Source organism: Doryrhamphus excisus, chromosome 12 (genome assembly GCF_030265055.1).
Source record: "Doryrhamphus excisus isolate RoL2022-K1 chromosome 12, RoL_Dexc_1.0, whole genome shotgun sequence".
Classification (NCBI taxonomy): domain Eukaryota; kingdom Metazoa; phylum Chordata; class Actinopteri; order Syngnathiformes; family Syngnathidae; genus Doryrhamphus; species Doryrhamphus excisus.
Window position 1 is genome coordinate 1324336 of NC_080477.1, and position 25602 is coordinate 1349937.

Consider the following 25602-nt stretch of genomic DNA (forward strand, 5'->3'; position numbering starts at 1 on the left):
CTTATTTTGAAGGGCGGTCACGGAAGTGTGTTTGCGGAGAATGCGTATTTACGGCTACGACATGAGGTGCTTGTATTTTTTCACTCCGAATCTGCACGTCTTCATCAGATATTATAAAAGTACCTTACCTTAAAACCTTGTCTATTCACAAGATTCAGACCTGAAGGTCCCCCGGGTCACCTCCTGATCCAGCATTGAAGAAAGCCTCTGCACACGTTGCTACTAAATTGTCTACAAACTGTAATGACTGTGCTTGTCATTAAGGAAGATGTAGTCACCCATGCACTTCCAATTTCATATGGAAGATATTTTTTTATTTTTTATGACACTCTTGTTTTGTTTACGTAGACATGGACCAAACAGTGCTCTTATTTTGAAGGACGGTCACAGAAGTGTGTTTGCGGAGAATGTGTATTTACGGCTAGGACATGAGCTGCTTATGTTTTTTCACTCAGAATCTGGACGTCTTCATCAGATATTATAAAAAGTACCTTACCTTAAAACCTTGTGTGCTAAACTAAGCTAACCCCTGCTAGCTTTCCATTCACGAGATTTGGACCTGAAGGTCCCCCGGGTCACCTCCTGATCCAGCATTGAAGAAAGCCTCTGCACACGTTGCTACTAAATTGTCTACAAACTGTAATGACTGTGCTTGTCATTAAGGAAGATGTAGTCACCCATGCACTTCCAATTTCAAATGGAATTTTTTTTTATGACACTCTTGTTTTGTTTACGTAGATATGGACCAAACAGTGCTCTTATTTTGAAGGGCGGTCCCGGAAGTGTGTTTGTGCAGAATGTGTATTTACGGCTACGACATGAGCTGTTTGTATTTTTTTCACTCCGAATCTGGACGTCTTCATCAGATATTATAAAAAGTACCTTACTTTAAAACCTTGTGTGCTAAACTAAGCTAACCCTTGCTAGCTTTCCATTCGAGATTCGGACCTGAAGGTCCCCCGGGTCACCTCCTGATCCAGCATTGAAGAAAGCCTCTGCACACGTTGCTACTAAATTGTCTACAAACTGTAATGACTGTGCTTGTCATTAAGGAAGCTGTAGTCACCCATGCACTTCCAATTTCATATGGAATTTTTTTATTTATTATGACACTCTTGTTTTGTTTACGTAGACATGGACCAAACAGTGCTCTTATTTTGAAGGACGGTCACAGAAGTGTGTTTGCGGAGAATGTGTATTTACGGCTAGGACATGAGCCGCTTATGTTTTTTCACTCAGAATCTGCACATTTTCATCAGATATTATAAAAGTACCTTACCTTAAAACCTTGCGTGCTAAACTAAGCTAACCACTGCTAGCTTTCCATTCACGACATTCGGGTCACCTCCTGATCCAGCATTGAAGAAAGCCTCTGCACACGTTGCTACTAAATTGTCTACAAACTGTAATGACTGTGCTTGTCATTAAGGAAGATGTAGTCACCCATGCACTTCCAATTTCATATGGAATTTTTTTATTTATTATGACACTCTTGTTTTGTTTACGTAGACATGGACCAAACAGTGCTCTTATTTTGAAGGGCGGTCACGGAAGTGTGTTTGCGGAGAATGCGTATTTACGGCTACGACATGAGGTGCTTGTATTTTTTCACTCCGAATCTGCACGTCTTCATCAGATATTATAAAAGTACCTTACCTTAAAACCTTGTCTATTCACAAGATTCAGACCTGAAGGTCCCCCGGGTCACCTCCTGATCCAGCATTGAAGAAAGCCTCTGCACACGTTGCTACTAAATTGTCTACAAACTGCAATGACTGCGCTTGTCATTAAGGAAGATGTAGTCACCCATGCACTTCCAATTTCATATGGAAGATATTTTTTTATTTTTTATGACACTCTTGTTTTGTTTACGTAGACATGGACCAAACAGTGCTCTTATTTTGAAGGACGGTCACAGAAGTGTGTTTGCGGAGAATGTGTATTTACGGCTAGGACATGAGCTGCTTATGTTTTTTCACTCAGAATCTGCACATTTTCATCAGATATTATAAAAGTACCTTACCTTAAAACCTTGCGTGCTAAACTAAGCTAACCCCTGCTAGCTTTCCATTCACGACATTCGGGTCACCTCCTGATCCAGCATTGAAGAAAGCCTCTGCACACGTTGCTACTAAATTGTCTACAAACTGTAATGACTGTGCTTGTCATTAAGGAAGATGTAGTCTCCCATGCACTTTTTTTTCACCTGAAATTTGCATTTGAAAAGATTACCCCCATCAATAAAGTTTTGGAGCCTGTATGTGAACCGATAGTTGTGAAAGAGTATTTGAGGTCCCGTTGGATGTGCTGCACCAGCTGTTATACGTGAAGCGATTGGGGGGGGCGGGCTTTTCCGTGATGAATGAAGTTCCTGAAGGTCCCCCTGGGTCACTTCCTGATCCAGCATTTCTAATAATACACCCGGCCTTTTTCGCCAGTCACCACTAACGCGGCCAAATGTGCCTGTGCCATTTTTCACCAAAAAGAAGTAGGCCTCTCTTGACTGTTGTGCTAATTGTGCTCTTTTTCTCCGCCCCGCCCCTCCCCCTTTTCTAGTCTATAACCTTCTCTCGCAATGGTGTGGGAGGGGATGAAGCGGAGGATGGCGTTGGATTCCCTGTTTGGACGGAGGCGGAGGCTGTCCTGCTTCTTCTGGTTCCTCCTGCTGTTCGGTGTTGGAGTTCTGCTTTTCTTCATCCAGCTGCAGGACGCGCCGGGGTGTGCGCCGCAACAAGGATACGGTGAGTTCCGCCTCAAAGGCAACCCAGACCGCTGGCGGCCATTTTGTTTGCTCAGCCCAAAATGTCACAGACGGTTAGTTCCACGTTCAAAGCCTCCTCAGGTCCATCACCGACCCTTTACTGCACACCACGATGACCTACACACTCCCATTATATCGGAAGGTCTATCCATTCGTGTACAAACGATGCAAACGTCTGTCAGTCCACTCGCATGCAGCCATACGTATAATACATCTGTATGTCCGTTCACGTACACGCATAATGAAAATATCTGTTTTTACATATACACACAAATGTAAACATGTATGTCCATTCACATACACATGTAACATAAATGTTAGGTCCTCCATTTAAATGTTGAAAACTGTCTGTCCATTCACATATAAAGACCGAGCACCGGTTTGTCCATTCACATACAAACATAATGCCAAAATGTCTCTCCTACGTCCAGTCTGTCCATTCACATACAAGCATGGCCTAAACATGTCTGTCTATCCATTTGTGTACAAACAATGCAAATGTCTGTCAGTCCACTCGCATGCAGCCATACGCATAATACATCTGTATGTCCGTTCACGTACACGCATAATGAAAATATCTGTTTTTACACATACACACAAATGTAAGCATGTATGTCCATTCACATACACATGTAATGTAAATGTTAGTTCTTCCATTTAAATGTTGAAAACTGTCTGTCCATTCACATATACAGGGTGAGCACCGGTCTGTCCATTCACATACAAACATAATGCCAAAATGTTTCTCCTAAATCCAGTCTGTCCATTCACATACAAGCATGGCCTAAACATGTCTGTCTATCCATTTGTGTACAAACAATGCAAACGTCTGTCAGTCCACTCGCATGCAGCCATACGCATAATACATCTGTATGTCCGTTCACGTACGCGCATTATGAAAATATCTGTCTTTACATATACACACAAATGTAAGCATGTATGTCCATTCACATACACATGTAATGTAAATGTTAGTTCTTCCATTTAAATGTCAAAAACTGTCTGTCCATTCACATATACAGGGTGAGCACCGGTCTGTCCATTCACATACACACATAATGCCAAAATGTTTCTCCTAAATCCAGTCTGTCCATTCATATGCATACATGTCTGTCCTTTCACATACAAGCATGGCCTAAACATGTCTGTCTATCCATTCGTGTACAAACAATGCAAATGTCTGTCAGTCCACTCGCATGGAGCCATACGCATAATACATCTGTATGCCCGTTCACGTACACGCATAATGAAACCGGTCTGTCCATTCACATACAAACATAATGACAAAATGTCTCTCCTAAGTCCAGTCTGTCCATTCACATACAAGCATGGCCTAAACATGTCTGTCCATTCACAGATACGGGACATAAATGTCATGCAAAATCACTCTCTCCATTCATATACACACAGAATGTGGATATGTCTATCCTTTCACATACAAACATAATGTAAACATGTCTATCCATTCATGTAAATTGTAAGCATTTGTGCATCCTGTCACATGACGCAAACATCTGTATGGCCAGTCACATACGCACATCATGACATCTCGATGTTCCTTCACATATACATATAATGTCAAACTGTCTGTCCATTCACATATACAGGGTGAGCACCGGTTTGTCCATTCACATACAAACATCATGCCAAAATGTCTCTCCTAAATCCAGTCTGTCCATTCATATGCATACATGTCTGTCGTTTCACATACAAGCATGGCCTAAACATGTCTGTCCATTCACGGATACAGGACATAAATGTCATGCAAAATCACTCTCTCCATTCATATACACACAGAATGTGAATACGTCTATCCTTTCACATACACACGTAATGTAAACATGTCTTTCCATTCACGGATACAGGACATGAATGTCATGCAAAATCACTCTCTCCATTCATATACACACAGAATGTGGACATGTCTATCCTTTCACATACACACGTAATGTAAACATGTCTGTCCATTTGTGTAAATTGTAAGCATTTGTGTAAACATCTGTATGGCCAGTCACATACACACATCATGCCATCTCAATGTTCCTTTACATATACACATAATGCAAACGTGTAGGTCCATTCACATACACATTTGATGTAAATGCATAACTCTTGACTCAAATGTCTGTCCGTTCACATATACTGTACGCAGTATGCCAAATCTATTCAAATACACATGAACGATTGTCAATCCTTTCACATACACAGAATACAAGTATGTCTGTCCATTCACATACTAGACCTGGGTTCCCTCTAAGCTCGTAGCGACAGATTGCAAAGTCCCTCTGTGTTCAACGCCCTGCCCGGTGTTTTTTTTATCCGCCCTCCTGTCTTGCATCGATCGCTTTGTTGCCGGCCAGAGCAAATTTTGATGAAGTAGTGCAGCGGGACGCCCGGGACAACATCAGCTCCGGCGGCGCGGTTGTGTGGGGACAGCGTGGCCAATCATTAGCGATATCAGAGCGCCGTCACACAGACTGCACTCTGGACGAGAGCCACTCGCTCTAATGGGGGAATGTCACCGCTTGTGATATCATCTCCGATGGTCACATGATGCTTGCTGAGGCGTGTCAGGTGAGCGGAAGGAATAATACTTAAAAAGCTCGCTTGATGGGACACAAACGGAGATGGATGTTTGTGGTGGAGAAAACATGTCAGCACGTGTTGGAGGCGACGCCACAGAAGTCCGAGACCAGGCGGATGATGTGAGAAACCACGCCAATGCTCATGATCAGCTACCTGGTCAGGGTAAACCAGTCTTGTGTGGTTGTTCTCAGAAGGCCTTCATGCAGATGTGTGAGGCGTTCAGGTGCACTGGTAATTTTGAGTGCTAGGCGCTAATTGTTTTTCATTTTCATTCATGTACCCCCCCACCCTCGTGCATGCATGGGTTTTTTCCCGGGTACTCCGGTTTCCTCCCACATTCCAAAAACATGCTAGGTTAATTAGCCACTCCAAATTGTCCATAGGTATGAATGTGAGTGTGAATGGTTGTTTGTCTATATGTGCCCTGTGATTGGCTGGCCACCAGTCCAGGGTGTACCCCGCCTCTCTCGCCCCAAGACAACTGGGGTAGGCTCCAGCACCCCCGCGACCCTCATGAAGATAAGCGGTAAAAAAAATGAATGAATGAATGAATAACAATAATTGTACTTTTCTGCACTGTGTGTGTATGCTAGCGGCCCCGCCTCCACCCACCGAGACAGTATATGATTTTAGAAAAGGGCTCACTCCGTTCATGCCATTGTTTTATGGAACAAATGTGCCAAATTAGGGCTGCACGGCGGATGAGTGTTTAGCGCGTCGACCTCACAGCTAGGAGACCCGAGTTCAATCCCACCCTCGGCTCCCACCTGGTTTGCATGTTTTCCCCGTGCAAGCGTGGGTTTTCTCCGGGTATTCCGGTTTCCTCCCACATTCCAAAAAAAACATGCTAGGTTAATTAGCCACTCCAAATTGTCCATAGGTATGAATGTGAGTGTGAATGGTTGTTTGTCTATATGTGCCCTGTGATTGGCTGGCCACCAGTCCAGGGTGTTTTTCATTGGACTGTAGAAGGGCTGCACGGTGGGAGTGGTTAGTGCGAAGGTCTCACAGCTAGGAGACCCAAGTTTGATTCCACCCTCGGCCACTCCAAATTGTCCATAGGTATGAATGTGAGTGTGAATGGTTGTTTGTCTATATGTGCCCTGTGATTGGCTGGTGACCAGTCCAGGGTGTACCCCGCCTCTTGTCCGATGACATCTGGGATAGGCTCCAGCACCCCTGTGACCCTTGTGACGATAAGCAGTAGAAAGTGAATGAATGAATGAATAAAAGTGTAACATAATGCAAATAAATATAAGACTGACTTAAATCAAAGTGGGTTGTATGTTCACACTGCAGGTCAATTGCGATTTTTTTTGTGGACAGTATCAGATTTTTTTTTTTTACATTTTTTTAAGTCAGGGTGAAAAGTACAATTCCGATTTTTTCAAATGCCACTCAGGCCTCATTCATATGTATATGTAATCCCATAGGTGTCCCATCCAAACGGCCATGATGCGTATATGTATATCCAAACTATAAAGGTACTCCCAGATGTGGGCAAAAGTTCCTCTTGTCATCCAAAAAAAACATTTCAAGAAGTGTCAGTGAAGCTGCTCAGGCCAAGATCTCCGCCCTTCTGGCTCTGACATCCACCCACAGACGTGGCAGCAAGTTCTCGGCGAATTGCCGTAGCCAAAAAGTCTTAACCTTAACCTCCTACGTCCTCCTACGTGGACTCATGCTTGACATTGCCACAAGGAGAGCATAAACTGGGACAATGTTTACTTCTGTACACACATGGTACTAAGTTGTACTTTTTTTTAACGGATGTATTTTAACCAGTCATTGAACCCCTGCAGTGTGAACGTAACTAAAATGACCAATAAGCTTATTTGGTGTTCTGCCTTTATTATTATTTTTTTGTAAAGTCCGATCAATCTTTGATGAGGATGATCGTATATGGAAAAAATATGGAAAAAAAACGATGCATCATTTTCCAAGTGAAGGTCTTCTTAATGTGTGACAAGCACATTCCTGTACTGTCGACAACACAATGGAAAATATTCCATTCCTAACCAAGAACGCAACTTTCTATTTTAGGGTGTCATTGTAAAGTCAGATTTTTTTTTTTGCATATTTTTTTGATAATAAAACATTCTAACAAGGCTGCACGGTGGTCGAGTGGTTAGCGCATCAACCTCACAGCTCGGAGACCCGAGTTCAATCCCACCCCCGGCCATCTCTGTGTGGGTTTTCTCCTGGTACTCCGGTTTCCTCCCACATTCCAAAAACATGCTAGGTTAATTAGCCACTCCAAATTGTCCATAGGTATGAATGTGAGTGTGAATGGTTGTTTGTCTATATGTGCCCTGTGATTGGCTGGCCACCAGTCCAGGGTGTACCCCGCCTCTCGTCTAAAGACAGCTGGGATAGGCTCCAGCACCCCTACGACACTCGTGAGGATAAGTGGTAGAAAATGAATGAATAAAAATAATTTTACTTTTCTGCACTTTGTGTGTATGCTAGCGGCCCCGCCTCCACCCACTGAGACAATATATCATTGAGAAAAGGGCTCACTCCGTTCATGCCGTTGTTTTATGGAACAAATGTGCCAAAGCAGGGCTGCACGGTGGTTGAGTGATTATCGCATCGACCTCACAGCTAGGAGACCCGAGTTCAATTCCACCCTCGGCCATCTCTGTGTGGAGTTTGCATGTTCTCCCCGTGCATGCGTGGGTTTTCTCCGGGTACTCCGGTTTCCTCCCACATTCCAAAAACATGCTAGGTTAATTAGCCACTCCAAATTGTCCATAGGTATGAATGTGAGTGTGAATGGTTGTTTGTCTATATGTGCCCTGTGATTGGCTGGCCACCAGTCCAGGGTGTACCCCGCCTCTCGTCTAAAGACAGCTGGGATAGGCTCCAGCACCCCTACGACACTCGTGAGGATAAGCGGTAGAAAATGAATGAATGAATGAATAAAAATAATTTTACTATTCTGCACTTTGTGTGTATGCAAGCAGCCCCGCCTCCACCCACCAAGACCGTATATGATTGAGACAAGGGCTCACTCCATTCATGCCCTTGTTTTATGGAACAAATGTGCCAAAGTGGGGCTGCACTGCAGTTGAGTGATTAGCGCATCGACCTCACAGCTAGGAGACCCGAGTTCAATTCCACCCTCGGCCATCTCTGTGTGGAGTTTGCATGTTCTCCCCGTGCATGCGTGGGTTTTCTCCGGGTACTCCGGTTTCCTCCCACATTCCAAAAACATGCTAGGTTAATTAGCCACTCCAAATTGTTCATATGTGAGTGTGAATGGTTGTTTGTCTATATGTGCCCTGTGATTGGCAGGCCAGGGTGTACCCCGCCTCTCGCCGGAAGACAGCTGGGATAGACTCCAGCAAATGAATGAATGAATGAATGAATGAATGAATGCATTCTAACTCCATTTATCATCAGAAGAATGTAAAAAGGATAATAGGTCCCCTTTAGCGGCTCCTAGACCAGACTGTACGCCACTATAATGCCCCCACTGGGATTCGGTTTCATTTTAAAAGCCCTGAAATGAGCAGCTTATGCACGTGCACATATTTCCACAGTGGCTGTTTATTTGGCAAAGTATTAAGATGAATAGCGGACCAGGTTTTTGTCTACATGTAAAAGCCAGCTAGCATCATCTCTTTCTTTTCCCTGTTAATTTCTCCACTCCGGCTCATTTTTGCGGAGTCGGCACATCTTTTCATGTGGTCTGTTTGAATATTTCTAAAAAAAAAAAAAAAAAAAAAAAAAAAAGAAAAGACGTGTGCTGTTGGCTAAATGATTCATGAGCGCCGTATAGCCGGCGAGTCAGCTATCTACCGTGAGCGAGCGTTCGCCTGGAGCCATGATGCTCAACCCCGGCAGGAGCTCATGTTGAGTAGAGCTGAGTTACAGCCAGTGTCAGCTTTTATCTGCTTCCTCCTCATCCTCCTCATCATCACCCACCTCTTTTTATTTTGTTGATGACTTTCATAACTGGTGCCCCCCCCCCACCACCACCACCGTACAGTAAAAGTTTAAGTTAAAGACACAGGATGTTGATACATGGATAGCAGACCAGCAATGCAGCTCATTTTAGCTTTAGCTTATGTTTAAAGCAACAGTACGGAATAATTGTCTACAAAAAAAATTTGTATAATATTATTTTATGAGGAAAAATAACATGTTATTTTTTTAAAATTTTTATTATATTTATTAGTCTTAATAGTAAACAATATTAAACAGAAACTGAGGTTTATGTCACGAGAATAGAGTCAAAATATTACAAAACAATTATGTATGTATATAGTCGCTGCCTCTGATCACATCTACAATATGGATGGACCAGCCAGGATAGATTTTATGGTGCGCTCGCACCAAATTTGTACAGTTTTTTCGATTTTTTGGTTTAATTTTCACCGCAAATGGTTTCCAGGCCACACTTTGGACACCCCAAAGTCCAAACAATGAATATAGTAATGATAACAATTTCAATGGAAAAAAATGGAATAACGTTGTCATTTTATGAGGAAAAATAACATTTTATTTTTTAACATTTTTTATTAGTCTTAATAGTAAACAATATTAAACAGAAAATGGGGTTTATGTTACGAGAATAGAGACAAAATATTATAAAATAATCATGTATAACAATGAATATAGTAATGATAACAATTTCAATTTAAAAAATGGAATAACGTTGTCATATTATGAGGAAAAATAACATTTTATTTTTTAACATTTTTTATTAGTCTTAATAGTAAACAATATTAAACAGAAACTGAGGTTTATGTCACGAGAATAGAGTCAAAATATTACGAAATAATTATGTATGTATATAGTCTCTGCCTCTGATCACATCTACAATATGGATGGACCAGCCAGGATAGATTTTATGGTGCGTTTTATGGTGCGCTCGCACCAAATGTGTACAGTTTTTTCGATTTTTTGGTTTAATTTTCACCGCAAATGGTTTCCAGGCCACACTTTGGACACCCCAAAGTCCAAACATTTTTATTAGTCTTAATAGTAAACAATATTAAACAGAAAATGGGGTTTATGTTACGAGAATAGAGTCAAAATATTATAAAATAATCATGTATAACAATGAATATAGTAATGACAACAATTTCAATGAAAAAAATGGAATAACATTGTCATTTTATGAGGAAAAATAACATTTTATTTTTTAACATTTTTTATTTTATTTATTAGTCTTAATAGTAAATAATATTAAACAGAAAATGAGGTTTATGTCACGAGAATAGAATCAAAATATTACGAAATAATTATGTATAACAATGAATATAGTAATGATAACAATTTCAATTTAAAAAATGGAATAGCGTTGTCATATTATGAGGAATAATAACATTTTATTTTTTTACATTTTTTATTTTATTTATTAGTCTTAATAGTAAACAATATTAAACAGAAAATGAGGTTTATGTCACGAGAATAGAGTCAAAATATTATGAAATAATTATGTGTGTAAAAATTGAATAAAGTTGTAATTTTATGAGGAAAAATAACATTTTATTTTTTAACATTTTTTATTAGTCTTAATAGTAAACAATATTAAACAGAAAATGGGGTTGATGTTACGAGAATAGAGTCAAAATATTATAAAATAATCATGTATAACAATTAATATAGAAATGATAACAATTTCAATTAAAAAAATGGAATAGCGTTGTCATATTATGAGGAAAAATAACATTTTATTTTTTAACATTTTTTATTAGTCTTAATAGTAAACAATATTAAACAGAAAATGAGGTTTATGTCACGAGAATAGAGTCAAAATATTACGAAATAATTATGTATGTAAAAATTGAATAAAGTTGTAATTTTATGAGAAAAAAATAACATTTTATTTTTTAACATGGTAGATGAGCCTGCTTGTGCATACACCCACCACTTTATATTTAAAAAGCAGGCTTTGCTACACATCTTAAAACAGTGTTAGCACTGTAGCACACGTACATAATGATAATATACATAATGATAAGAATTTAAATTAAAAACATTTAATAAAGTTGTAATATTATGAGGAAAATAACTTTTTATTTTTTTTACATTTTTTATTAGTCTTAATAGTAAACAATATTAAACAGAAAATGGGGTTTATGTTACAAGAATAGAGTCAAAATATTATAAAAAAAATCATGTATAACAATTAATATAGTAATGATAACAATTTCAATTAAAAACATGGAATAACGTTGTAATTTTACGAGGAAAAATAACATGTTATTTTTTTTTACGTTTTTTATTTTATTTATTAGTCTTAATAGTAAACAATATTAAACAGAAAATGAGGTTTATGTTACGAGAATAGAGTCAAAATATTACAAAATAATTATGTATGTATAAATTGAATAAAGTTGTAATTTTATGAGGAAAAATAACATTTTATTTTTTAACATGGTAGATGAGCCTGCTTGTGCATACACCCACCACTTTATATTTAAAAAGCAGGCTTTGCTACACATCTTAAAACAGTGTTAGCACTGTAGCACACGTACATAATGATAATATACATAATGATAAGAATTTAAATTTAAAAAAATTAATAAAGTTGTAATATTATGAGGAAAATAACTTTTTATTTTTTTTTTACATTTTTTATTAGTCTTAATAGTAAACAATATTAAACAGAACATGGGGTTTATGTTACAAGAATAGAGTCAAAATATTATAAAACAAATCATGTATAACAATTAATATAGTAATGACAACAATTTCAATGAAAAAAATTGAATAACGTTGTCATTTTATGAGGAAAAATAACTTTTTATTTTTTAACATTTTTTATTAGTCTTAATAGTAAACAATATTAAACAGAAAATTAGGTTTATGTCATGAGAATAGAGTCAAAATATTACAAAATAATTATGTATGTATAAATTGAATAAAGTTGTAATTTTATGAGAAAAAAATAACATTTTATTTTTTAAACATGATGGTAGATGAGCCTGCTTGTGCATACACCCACCACTTTATTTATTTAAAAAGCAGGCTTTGCTACACATCTTAAAACAGTGTTAGCACTGTAGCACACGTACCTTCCGATCATGCATCGCCTATCTGCTAGCAGCTTCCTGGAAAACATCATAAAGGTTCTTTTCTACTTAATGTAATGGAAATGTGCACTGAAATGAAGCGGTTGGTGCCCCCCCGCGCGCCCCCCACCAACCCGTATGTGTATGTGTGTCCGCATGCATCCTGCCAGGACCGACACAGGCATATTGTTTCACGCTCCGAGGTAAAATTTGATCCCTCCGCCAGAGGTCCACTAATCCCTTAAGCCTTGTCTGTTTGCATAGTCCAATTTAGCCGTCTCTTAATGTAATTAAATTGTGCTGATGACCCTCCGAGCAGCGTTTGAATAAAAAGCCTGAATGATATTTGCTATTCTTCCGAGTGCAAAAAGCTCCTTTAGCAACAAAGCCCGCTCGTGTTTTGTTGTGTTGTGTTGCTGGCACGATCCCCGCTATTCCCTCCTGAGCAGGAAGATCATTGCAAAGCAACACTGGGCCAGCCAAGTCCATCACAAACCCTTAAATGTAATTTTCCTCCCAAAACAAAGACAGAGGAGGGATCGGGTCTCCTCGGAGCCAAGGAAAATCCTCAAACAAAAGTGAAAGAAAATGGTGTGAAGAAAGTGGGGTGTTTGTGTTTGTTTGGACGTATTACGTCAGGATTAGACATGCGGGACTGTACCATTTTCACTCTGGGGATGGGGGAAATGGCGCCATTGTGATCGAAACTAAAGCAACTTATTTTTAATGTGTGGTATGCCGGTGTCAAGTTTCAGGGAAATTGATGTTGTTTGCGAGTAATTCTGCAAAATTATTGTCATATTTTAGTTTTATTTAATTTAGTTTTATTTTAGTTGTTTTCGCATTTTACTGAATTTTTTAGATTTATTTAATTTACTGACATATTTTCAAATATAATTCACAAAATGTAATGGCAAATTGAGGATCAATGAAAAAAATAACACATAATTAATTCAACTTGTTTACTTTTATGTTTATTATCGAATTGACAATGGCAAATTTGGCAAATTGAGGTTTTTTATGTCAAAAAAAAAAAATCAAAAAGCGTATCAATGTTGGCGACCAATAAAAATAAATAACCTGAAAAATAAGCTAAGTAAGAATTAGAGGAAATGAGTTGTTGTTTGCGAGTAATTCTGCAAAATTATTGTTATATTTTAGTTTTATTTATTTTAGTTTTATTTTAGTTGTTTTCACGCTTTGCTGAGTTTTTATATTTATTTAATTTACTGACATATTTAAAATATAATTCACAAAATGTAATGCCAAATTGAGGATCAATGAAAAAAATAACACATAATTAATTCAACTTGTTTACTTTTATGTTTATTATCGAATTGACAATGGCAAATTTGGCAAATTGAGGTTTTTTATGTCAAAAAAAATCAAAAAGAGTATCAATGTTGGAGACAAATAAAAATAAATAACCTGAAAAATAAGCTAAGTAAGAATTAGAGGAAATTAGTTGTTGTTTGCGAGTAATTCTGCAAAATGATTGCTATATTTTAGTTTTATTTATTTTAGTTTTATTTTTGTTGCTTTCACACTTTGCTGAGTTTTTATAATTATTTAGTTCACTGACACATTTTAAAGTATAATTCACAAAATGTAATGGCAAATTGAGGATTAATGGAAAAAAATAACACACTTTGAAGTAATTAATTCGACTTTTTTTACTTTTATTTTATTTCATTTAATTCACGGACACAATTTTAAATCGAATTGACAATGGAGGTTTTGTCACACAGATACCAGATACAGATATTTGGCAATTTTTTTTTATGTATAAAAAAAATCAAAAATAGTATCAACGTTGGAGTCAAATAAAACTAAATTAAATGAAAATAGGCTATAAGTAAGAAGTAGGGGAAATTGGTTGTTGTTTGCGAGTAATTCTGCAAAATTATTTTTATATGTTAGATTTATTTATTATTATTTATTTATTTAATATATTATATTTATTTATTAAATAACCTGAAAAATAAGCTAAGTAGTTTTGCTGTTTTTGACGGATTATCATAGTTAGCATAGGAACATTTGGACTGTTGCTACCTCAATTATTTCAATGTGTTGTTATAATTAGTAATGCAATTGATTATATGATTTGTATATTGTATTGTAATATGCAAAATAAGTGAAATAATTGCTAGATTTGCACATTAATATATGTGATGTGTGCCATATTTATTCCATATTCAACCTTGTCTTCTTCCAAGAGGAAAAGAAACCTGATAGCTTCTGGGATTTGCCTGAAAAATAAAAAAAACGAAAACAGGCAAGCTTGCGGTTTTTCATATGTTGGGTATCAGCTGCCCACATGGCGGTCTCCGTGGCGTCTCGCAGACCCGGGTCACGTCAATGGGATTTAGAATGGAGGCGCTGCGAGGTCTCGTGCTTTTCCATTAACATTAATGCCCGCAGTTCAGCCATCGGAGCTTTGCGGCCTAATCTCATTTTCCCTGCCATCTGATCCTGCTCGCCAATGACGGCGATATGCCAGCCGTTCAATTACATCTCAAAGTACGCACGCTTTGTCATGCACTGAAAACCATCATTAAAATGTATACGTGAATTGATGTTTTGCATGACTCTAATTCCTAATCACTTTACATGACTTTACATCAGGGGTGGGCAAACTTTTGGACTCGTGGGCCGCACTGAGTTAACAAAACTGTCTGGGGGGCCAGAATATATATTTTTATAACACACACATTATTTTACGCTTATAATTCTAACAGTCCACCTTGAATTATTTGTCTAATTTTATTTATTTATTATATATTATAATGATTAATTATATTATATATATTAATTTTATTATTATATATATTATATTTAATATATTATATTATATATATTTATTATTTATTTGTATATATATATATATATATATATATATATATATATATATATATATATATTTGTATATGCTTATAATTCTAACAGTCCACCTTGAATTATTTGTCTAATTTTATTTATTTATTATATATTATAATGATTAATTATATTATATATATTAATTTTATTATTATATATATTATATTTAATATATTATATTATATATATTTATTATTTATTTGTATATATATATATATATATATATATATATATATATATATATATATATTTGTATATGCTTATAATTCTAACAGTCCACCTTGAATTATTTGTCTAATTTTATTTATTATATTATATATTATATTTAATCTACATATTATATATATATAATTTATTATATATATCATAATTATATTATTAATTACCTTATATATCAATTACACACACATTATTTTACGCTTATAATTCTAACAGTCCACCTTGAATTATTTGTCTAATTTTATTTATTTATTATATATTATAATGATTAATTATATTATATATATTAATTTTATTATTATATATATTATATTTAATATATTATATTATATATATTTATTATTTATTTGTATATATATATATATATATTTGTATATGCTTATAATTCTAACAGTCCACCTTGAATTATTTGTCTAATTTTATTTATTATATTATATATTATATTTAATCTACATATTATATATATATAATTTATTATATATATCATAATTATATTATTAATTACCTTATATATCAATTATATTATATTTTTATATATTTATTATTTATTTTATTTATTTACTTATTTGTATAATTTTATCTGTAAACGTGTCAGATTATTAGCTATATGTTTTAAATATGTTCCATATATCCCTTTTTTCCAGAGCACTTTAAACATCAAACCACATCAAACTTGAATTTTACATTTTAATTTTTTTTTTAATTATTTTTATTGTTTTTTTTTTACTGAATAAGACATCCGACTTGCAAGTCATGTTGCCAGCATGTATGTTAAAAGTTAGAAAGCAACTGGCGGGCCGGATTCAAACGCTTAGTGGGCCGCATGTGGCCCCCGGGCCGTAGTTTGCCCACCCCTGCTTTACATGATCCACCAGTAAGCAAAAAGCTAAATAAAAATCAAAGCACACAATATGGACACGTATCCATTTTTAGTGGTTATGAATGCGAACCCTTTGAAAGCTTTTAATGAGGGACATTGTTTCTTCTCCCATCTTGTCAGAGATGTTCATTAGCGACTGTCACAGCGGTGTCTTATAATTATTATACGCAGATGACAGACATGTCTTTGAGTTGCTATTAGCAACAAGACTCAGATGATGAGGAGGTTTGCTTTTACTGTGGAGGCATACTGGCTGCTTGTTGGAGGTGAGGTTGTGTCCGCGTGAATCCCAGGCCAGTTCTCGGACATGGTCTCGCCAACATGTCCTGGGGTGTAGGCGTCCGGGGAGGAAGCCTGACCAGAATCCCGAGCCACCTTCAGCAGCGGTTCCACTCCGAGTGCCTCTCATCCTACCTCACTTGTTCCCACGCTCGTGACCTCAAATGAGGGTAGGAACGGAGATGGACCAGTATATGTATATAATGTACATAATGATAAGAATTACAATTAAAAAATATAATAAAGTTGTAACATTATGAGGAAAAATCACATTTTATTTTTTAACATTTTTTATTAGTCCTAATAGTAAACAATATTAAACAGAAAATGGGGTTTAAGTCACGAGAATAGTCAAAATATTATGAAATAATTATGTTTAACAATGAATATAGTAATAATAACAATTTCAATTTAAAAAATGGAATAACATTGTCATATTATGAGGAAAAATAACATTTAATTTTTCACATTTTTTATTTTATTTATTAGTCTTAATAGTAAATAGAATTAAACAGAAAATTAGGTTTATGGCACGAGAATAGAGTCAAAATATTACAAAATAATTATGAATAACAATGAATATACATAATGATAACAATTTCAATTTTAAAAATTGAATAATGTTGTAATATTATGAGGAAAAATAACATTTTATTTTTAACTTTTTTTCATTTTATTTCTTAGTCTTAATAGTAAACAATATTAAACAGAAGTTGTAATATTATGAGGAAAAATAACATTTTATTTTTAACTTTTTTTCATTTTATTTCTTAGTCTTAATAGTAAACAATATTAAACAGAAGTTGTAATATTATGAGGAAAAATAACATGTGATTTTTTAAACATTTTTTATTTTATTTATTAGTCTTAATAGTAAACAATATTAAACAGAAAATGAGGTTTATGTCACGAGAATAGAATCAAAATATTACGAAATAATTATGTATAACAATGAATATAGTAATGATAAGAATTTCAATTAGAAAAATTTAATAAAGTTGTAATATTATGAGGAAAAATAACATGTTATTTTTTTTACATTTTTTATTTTATTTATTAGCCTTAATAGTAAACAATATTAAACAAAAAATGAGGTTTATGTCACGAGAATAGAGTCAAAATATTACAAAATAAATATGTATAACAATGAATATAGTAATGATAACAATTTCAATTTAAAAAAATGAATAAAGTTGTAATATTATGAGGAAAAATAACATTTTATTTTTTTAACATTTTTATTAGGCCTAATAGTAAACAATAGTAAACATAAAATGGGGTTTATGTCATGAGAATAGAGTAAAAATATTAAAAGATAATTATGTATAACAATGAATATACATAATGATTTCAATTGAAAATTTTTTTTAAAAAAATAAATAATAAAGTTTTAATATTGTGAGGAAAAAATAACATGTTATTTTTTAACATTTTTTATTTTATTTCTTATTCTTAATAGTAAACAATATTAAACAGAAAATGAGGTTTTTGTCATGAGAATAGAGTCAAAATATTACAAAATAATTATGTATAACAATGAATATACATAATGATAAGAATTTCAATGTAAAAAATTGAATAAAGTTGTAATATTATCAGGAACAATAACATGTTTTTTATTTTATTTATTAGTCTTAATAGTAAACAATATTAAACAGAAAATGAGGTTTATGTCACGAGAATAGTCAAAATATTACAAAATAATTATGTATAACAATGAATGTACATAATGATAAGAATTTCAATTTTAAAAAAATAATAAAGTTGTAATATTATGAGGAAAAATAACATTTTATTTTTTAAACATTTTTAATTAGTCGTAATAGTAAAGATGGTGACTTTTTTTTTATTTTTTATTTTTTTTTTAGAAATATCCATTGGACGTGTTCAGTGTTCAATATGCCTGCTCTTGAACCAGCCTCTAATGCTACTATGTACCAGGGGAAGGGGGGGAGTGTGGGGAGTGGGGGGGGGTCACTAAGTCAATGTCGGCCATGTCCCTGCGGTTGCATACAAAAGCCTCTGAGGTGTCTTGTATAAAATCTTTGGCCTCCGGTTTTTGCACTGGGTCTGTAAAAAACAGAGCACTCCTGTCGTTTTGAAAGGATCTTTGACTAGAATTTACGATGTCGGTCCTTAAAAACATCAGAATGCTTCTGTCATATAGATGATCTTTGACTAGCATTTATGATGTCGGTCCTTAAAAACAGCAGAATGCTTCTGTCATATAGATGATCTTTGACTAGCATTTATGATGTCGGTCCTTAAAAACAACAGAATGCTTCTGTCCTATAAATGATCTTTGACTAGCTGTTTGGCTGTAGGTCCTTCAAACAGCAGAGCACTCCTGTCGTTTTTAAAGGATCTTTGACTAGCATTTACGATGCCGGTCCTTAAAAACAGCAGAATGCTTCTGTCATATAGATGATCTTTGACTAGTTGTTTGGCTGTAGATCCTTCAAACAGCAGAGCACTCCTGTTGTTTTTAAAGGATCTTTGACTAGCATTTACGATGTCGGTCCTTAAAAACAGCAGAATGCTTCTGTCATATAGATGATCTTTGACTAGCATTTACGATGTTGGTCCTTAAAAACATCAGAATGCTTCTGTCATATAGAAGATCTTTGACTAGCGATCTGGCTGTAGGTCCTTCAAACAGCAGAGCACTCCTGTCGTTTTTAAAGGATCTTTGACTAGCATTTACGATGCCGGTCCTTAAAAACAGCAGAATGCTTCTGTCATATAGAAGATCTTTGACTAGCATTTATGATGTCGGTCCTTAAAAACATCAGAATGCTTCTGTCATATAGATGATCTTTGACTAGCATTTATGATGTTGGTCCTTAAAAACAGCAGAATGCTTCTGTCATATAGATGATCTTTGACTAGCATTTATGATGTTGGTCCTTAAAAACAGCAGAATGCTTCTGTCATATAGAAGATCTTTGACTAGTGGTTTGGCTGTAGATCCTTGAGACAACAGAGCACTCCTGTCGTTTTTAAAGGATCTTTGACTAGCTTTCTACATAGGATCTTTGACTAGCATATTTATAGTAGGATCTTTGACTAGTGTGAATGTGTTTATGCCGATTTAAGCCAAAGATAAAAGTGTGAAGGCAGGACATCGCTTCCATCGACATTCCAGTTTATGCCAAATGAGACTAAAACGTCAACGCAGGAAGAAGATAACTCAGACATGAGCTCCAGGGTCTGCGACACATAATTACCGTCCACTTTCTCTGTTACCGTTCGCTGTCAGATCAATCAATTGATCACCGGCTGCTTGTGTTGCATGGAGCCGTTTGACCACCATCCATCTCTGAAGACCAGACGGAATCAAACTCGTCTGCGCTCAGAGACTCCCGCCTCTCCAGAATAGCATCGGGTCAAAGTCATGTCTCCGAAAGCAACAACTAAACGTATCTTTCATATCATATGACTGCTTTGCCGGGATCAATAATGGCCGAGCGCACGAGGGAAAGCCCACAGCTACGGTCTGAAATAAAAGCGTAAACAGCCTGAAATAACTCCTGTGTGACTAATTGAATCCCGGCAGGATATATTGGATTTGTAGTCGCTTGGCCCACGACTGCCGCAGTCCAGAACGCCGCTTCAACTTTTATATGGAGGATGTTGGCTTCTTTTGTACGTGTTGTATTTCAGCGGGCGGCAACGGAATCTGTGTCTTCTATCTCTGTTAGCGGCGCCGAGCAGGTCCAAACGTTGCTTTATAGATTCCAACGGTGATGAATGTGGCGTCTCCTTGCCATAAAGCAGAGGCGTCTACAGACCGGGGGCCATTTGCGGCCCCCCTACCCGTTTGTTTGAATGGTCCGTGGCACATTCTGAAAATATTATTTAAAGGGAAAAATTTAAAAACATAATTTTACAAGTCCAAAAATGATGAGAAAATGTTTTTTAACTAAAAAGTCATCATTTCAAGAGAATAACGTTGTCATATTATGAGGATAAATAACATTTTATTTTTTAACATTTTTTATTAGTCCTAATAGTAAACAATTTTAAAAAGAAAATAGGGTTTATGTCACGAGAATAGAGTCAAAATATTATGAAATAATTATGTATCACAATAAATATAGTAATGATAAGAATTTAATTTTTTTAAAAATTGAATAAAGTTGTAATATTAAGAAAAATAAAATTTAATTATTTTACATTTTTAATTTGATTTATTAGTTTTAATAGTAAACAATGTTAAACAGAAAATGGGGTTTATGTCACGAGAATAGTCAAATTATTATGAAATAATAATGTATAACAATGAATATAGTAATGATAACAATTTCAATTAAAAAATGTAATAAAGTTGTAATATTATGAGGAAAAATAACATTTTATTTTTTTAAATTTTTTGTTTGATTTATTAATCTTAATAGTAAACAATATTAAACAGAAAATGAAGTTTATGTCACGAGAATAGAGTCAAAATATTACAAAATAATTATGTATAACAATGAATATAGTAATGATAAGAATTTCAATTCAAAAAATTTAATAAAGTTGTAATATTATGAGGAGTAATAACATTTTATTTTAAAACATTTTTTTTATTTTATTTATTAGTCTTAATAGTAAACAATATTAAACAGAAAATGGGGTTTATTTCATGAGAATAGAGTCAAAATATTACAAATAATTATGTACTATAACAATGATATAGTAATGATAAGAATTTCAATTTAAAAAATGGAATAATGTTGTCATATTATGAGGAAAAATAACATTTTATTTTTTTATATTTTTTATTTTATTTATTAGTCTTAGTAGTAAACAATATTAAACAGAAAATGAGGTTTATGTCATGAGAATAGAGTCAAAATATTATGAAATAATTATGTATAAGAACGAATATTGTAATGATAATAATTTCAATTTAAAAAAATGAACAAAATTGTAATATTGTAAGGAAAAATAATGTCATTTGACTAGCATAGAGTCAAAATATTAACTACATTTTTCTTAATATTAGGAGAAAAACAAAACAAAATAAATATTTTATATTTTTGGATGATTAGGTTGGGGGGGGGAGTTACCATATTATGGGAATGAAGTAAAAATATTAGGGGACCAAGATAATAAATAGATCCATATTGACAGATTTGGTCTGGATTCGATCCGGATTTTTTTTTTTTTTTTAATCAGCCAGCTGACAGTTTCCATGTTTTGTGCCCAGAAGAAGCGGACATCTTTAGGAGATAAATTGACAGAAAGGAGCCACCCATCCCCGAGTGGGCGATATCAGAGACTAATACCTTAATACTCGCCAGTCTATTGCCTTCCATTCATGTCATTTTTAATTCCCACACCTTTTCCTTGTGGCTGTCGTCAGACAAGAAGATGAGATGAGCTCTCTAGGGATCTCAAACGCGTTCAAGATCGGCTCGGTTTGCATCGCGACCTCTTTGTTTGGTGGCTTTTGTGCGTCCGCTTTCTCTCCGTCAATGATGCACCGTTTTGCGGGCAGATAAGCTTTAGCCGGCGGTCCACTCCACCGACACCTCCGATTCCTCTCGCAGTCAGCAGATTACGTCTGAGAAGTTGACAGCTTGTTATCACTTTCAATAGCGGCGGGGCTTAAGTCTTTTGTGCTGTTTGGACCAGGCCAGGGTGCAGGACTTGGCGGCTCAGGTCACTTATTTCCTGACGACTTCCTCGGCAGTGAATGGGCCACTCTGGCTTCCGCTCTTCTCATCTTCCTCGAAAAGAGCGCCTGCACTTTGTTGAGGGATTACAGTGACGGAAGCTTCAGCCGTGAACAAAGATATTCCATTCAGCTTGTCTCCTCGCCAGACAGAGGAGGAAGGGTCTGATTTCATGATGGCTGCAGCCGCTTCAGTCTGCAGGATCGTGTCGCAGCGACTCAGTCGGGAACGCCGCTGTGAAAGCCCCCCCCCCTTGGGAACCATCAACGTGTCGGCCGTTGATCACCGGTTAAGAAAACTGGTCAGGACAAAACCTATAAGTCGCACTTTTTAATAAATTACCCACAAAAAATGCGACTTATATTCCAGTGCTACTTATGTATGTTTTTTTCCTACCTAATTATTCATTTTTGGCCTTTTGCGACTTATACTTCGTAGCAACTTATTGTCCAGAAACCGTATTTTCTGGACTATAATTCGCACTTTTTTTCATAGGTTGGCTGTTCCTGTGACTTATACTCCAGAGCGACTTATAGTCCAGAAAATACGGTATATACACAAATGGCGAAAAGTCTTGCAATGTTAAAGAATCCTTGAAAACATTCCCGCATCCAGACGGAGACCCGGATTACTCCGAAACTTGAATCAGTTCTTGCATATGCCATCTCCGCCAATTCCTGCAAAGTTACCGTATTTTCTGGACTATAAGTCGCACTTTTTTTCATAGATAGTTAAAATAAATTACCCACAAAAAATGCGACTTATATTCCAGTGTGACTTATGTATGTTTTTTTTTTTTCTACCTAATTATGCATTTTTGGCCTTTTACGACTTATACTTCGTAGCAACTTATAGTCCAGAAACCGTATTTTCCGGACTATAAGTCGCACTTTTTTTCATAGGTTGGCAGTTCCTGCGACTTATACTCCAGAGCGACTTATAGTCCAGAAAATACGGTATATACACAAATGGCGAAAAGTCTCGCAATGTTAAAGAATCCTTGAAAACATTCCCGCATCCAGACGGAGACCCGGATTACTCCGAAACTTGAATCAGTTCTTGCATATGCCATCTCCGCCAATTCCTGCAAAGTTACCGTATTTTCCCGACTATAAGTTGCACTTTTTCTCAACACTGCTTTGAAACCCCCCCCCCTGGGAACCATCAAAGTGTCGGCCGTTGATCACCGGTTAAGAAAACTGGTCAGGAGAAACCGTTTTCAACCTCCAAAACACATCAGACTCAATTTTCATTTATTGTATAATTACCGTGTTTTCCGGACTATAAGTCGCACTTTTTTTTCATAGATAGTTAAAATAAATTACCCACAAAAAATGCGACTTATATTCCAGTGCTACTTATGTATGTTTTTTTTTTTTACCTAATTATGCATTTTTGGCCTTTTGCGACTTATACTTCGTAGCAACTTATTGTCCGGAAACCGTATTTTCCGGACTATAAGTCGCACTTTTTTTCATAGGTTGGCGGTTCCTGCGACTTATACTCCAGAGCGACTTATAGTCCAGAAAATACGGTATATACACAAATGGCGAAAAGTCTCGCAATGTTAAAGAATCCTTGAAAACATTCCCGCATCCAGACGGAGACCCGGATTACTCCGAAACTTGAATCAGTTCTTACATATGCCATCTCCGCCAATTCCTGCAAAGTTACCGTATTTTCCGGACTATAAGTCGCACTTTTTTTCATAGCTAGTTTAAATAAATTAGCCACAAAAAATGCGACTTATATTCCAGTGCGATTTATGTATGTTTTTTTTCTACCTAATTATTAATTTTTGGCCTTTTGTGACTTATACTTCGTAGCAACTTATTGTCCAGAAACCGTATTTTCCGGACTATAAGTCGCACTTTTTTTCATAGGTTGGCAGTTCCTGCGACTTATACTCCAGAGCGACTTATAGTCCAGAAAATACGGTATATACACAAATTGCGAAAAGTCGTGCAATGTTAAAGAATCCTTGAAAACATTCCCGCATCCAGACGGAGACCCGGATTACTCCGAAACTTGAATCAGTTCTTGCATATGCCATCTCCGCCAATCGGACATTGATCACCGGTTAAGAAAACTGGTCAGGAGAAACCGTTTTCAACCTCCAAAACACATCAGACTCAATTTTCATTTATTGTATAATTACCGTGTTTTCCGGACTATAAGTCGCACTTTTTTTCATAGATAGTTAAAATAAATTACCCACAAAAAATGCGACTTATATTCCAGTGTGACTTATGTATGTTTTTTTTCTTTACCTAATTATGCATTTTTGGCCTTTTGCGACTTATACTTCGTAGCAACTTATTGTCCGGAAACCGTATTTTCCGGACTATAAGTCGCACTTTTTTTCATAGGTTGGCTGTTCCTGCCACTTATACTCCAGAGCGACTTATAAATGAAAAAAGTGTTTATGTTCCATAAACACTGGACACCTTTTGTGTTCATGTTTATTTTTTGTGTAGCTGAATAAGCATTGTGTTAGCATATCTTACATCTATTTTATTTTCTACCTAGTTATGCATTTTTGGCCTTGTGTGACTTATACTCCAGTACGACTTATATATGTTTTTTTTTACCTAATTATGCATTTTTGGCCTTGTGCGACTTATACACCAGTGCGACTTATGTATGTTTTTTTCTACCTAATTATGCATTTTTGGCCTTGTGAGACTTATACTCCAGTGCGACTTATGTATGTTTTTTAATACCTAATTATGCATTTTTGGCCTTGTGAGACTTATACTCCAGTGCGACTTATGTATGTTTTTTTTCTACCTAATTATGCATGTTTGGCCTTGTGCGACTTATACTCCAGTGCGACTTATGTATGTTTTTTTCGACCTAATTATGCATTTTTGGCCTAGTGCGACTTATACTCAAGTGCGACTTACATATGTTCTTCCATTGAAAAAAATGGAGGCGAGCAATCTGCACTGAAAATTTGTTTTTGATTCAAACTAAATTTCAAGACCGGATAAAGGAAAAACTGTCAATACGGAGTTATTCCAACAAGTAAAGAAAAACTCGAGGAAGTCGGTATCACGTGATGTTGGTGTTTACGTTTTACTGGGCATGCCCCATTGACTATTCTGGTTGATTTTAGCGGCGCATGTAGACACGTGATTGGAATATTCTTTTCCATGGATACCATTGTTTTCGGAAAGGTCATTGGGAAAGATTCCATTCAGAAAGAGAAAAACTCCTCATGTAAACGTGGCTCGTGTTTAATGTCGGAAGAGTATTCCTCTCCATAGGAACAACCTTGGAATGTCTCACAATGTTTCTCCCAACATT

The 25602-nt window shown here is 35.7% G+C and overlaps 1 protein-coding gene across 4 annotated transcripts in view; it reads left to right on the forward strand.

Moving 5' to 3' along the window:
- Window positions 1-25602, forward strand: part of LOC131139253 (carbohydrate sulfotransferase 8-like) — a 296426-nt gene that overhangs the window by 75073 nt on the left and 195751 nt on the right. For all 4 annotated transcript variants that reach the window (XR_009132209.1, XR_009132210.1, XM_058088660.1 and 1 more), the window contains exon 2: window positions 2557-2741. Coding sequence is in view for 2 of the 4 variants with exons in the window: in XM_058088660.1 (XP_057944643.1) it covers window positions 2576-2741 (166 nt within the window). In the remaining 2 variants the exon portion in view is untranslated. The remainder of the gene's footprint in view (window positions 1-2556; window positions 2742-25602) is intronic.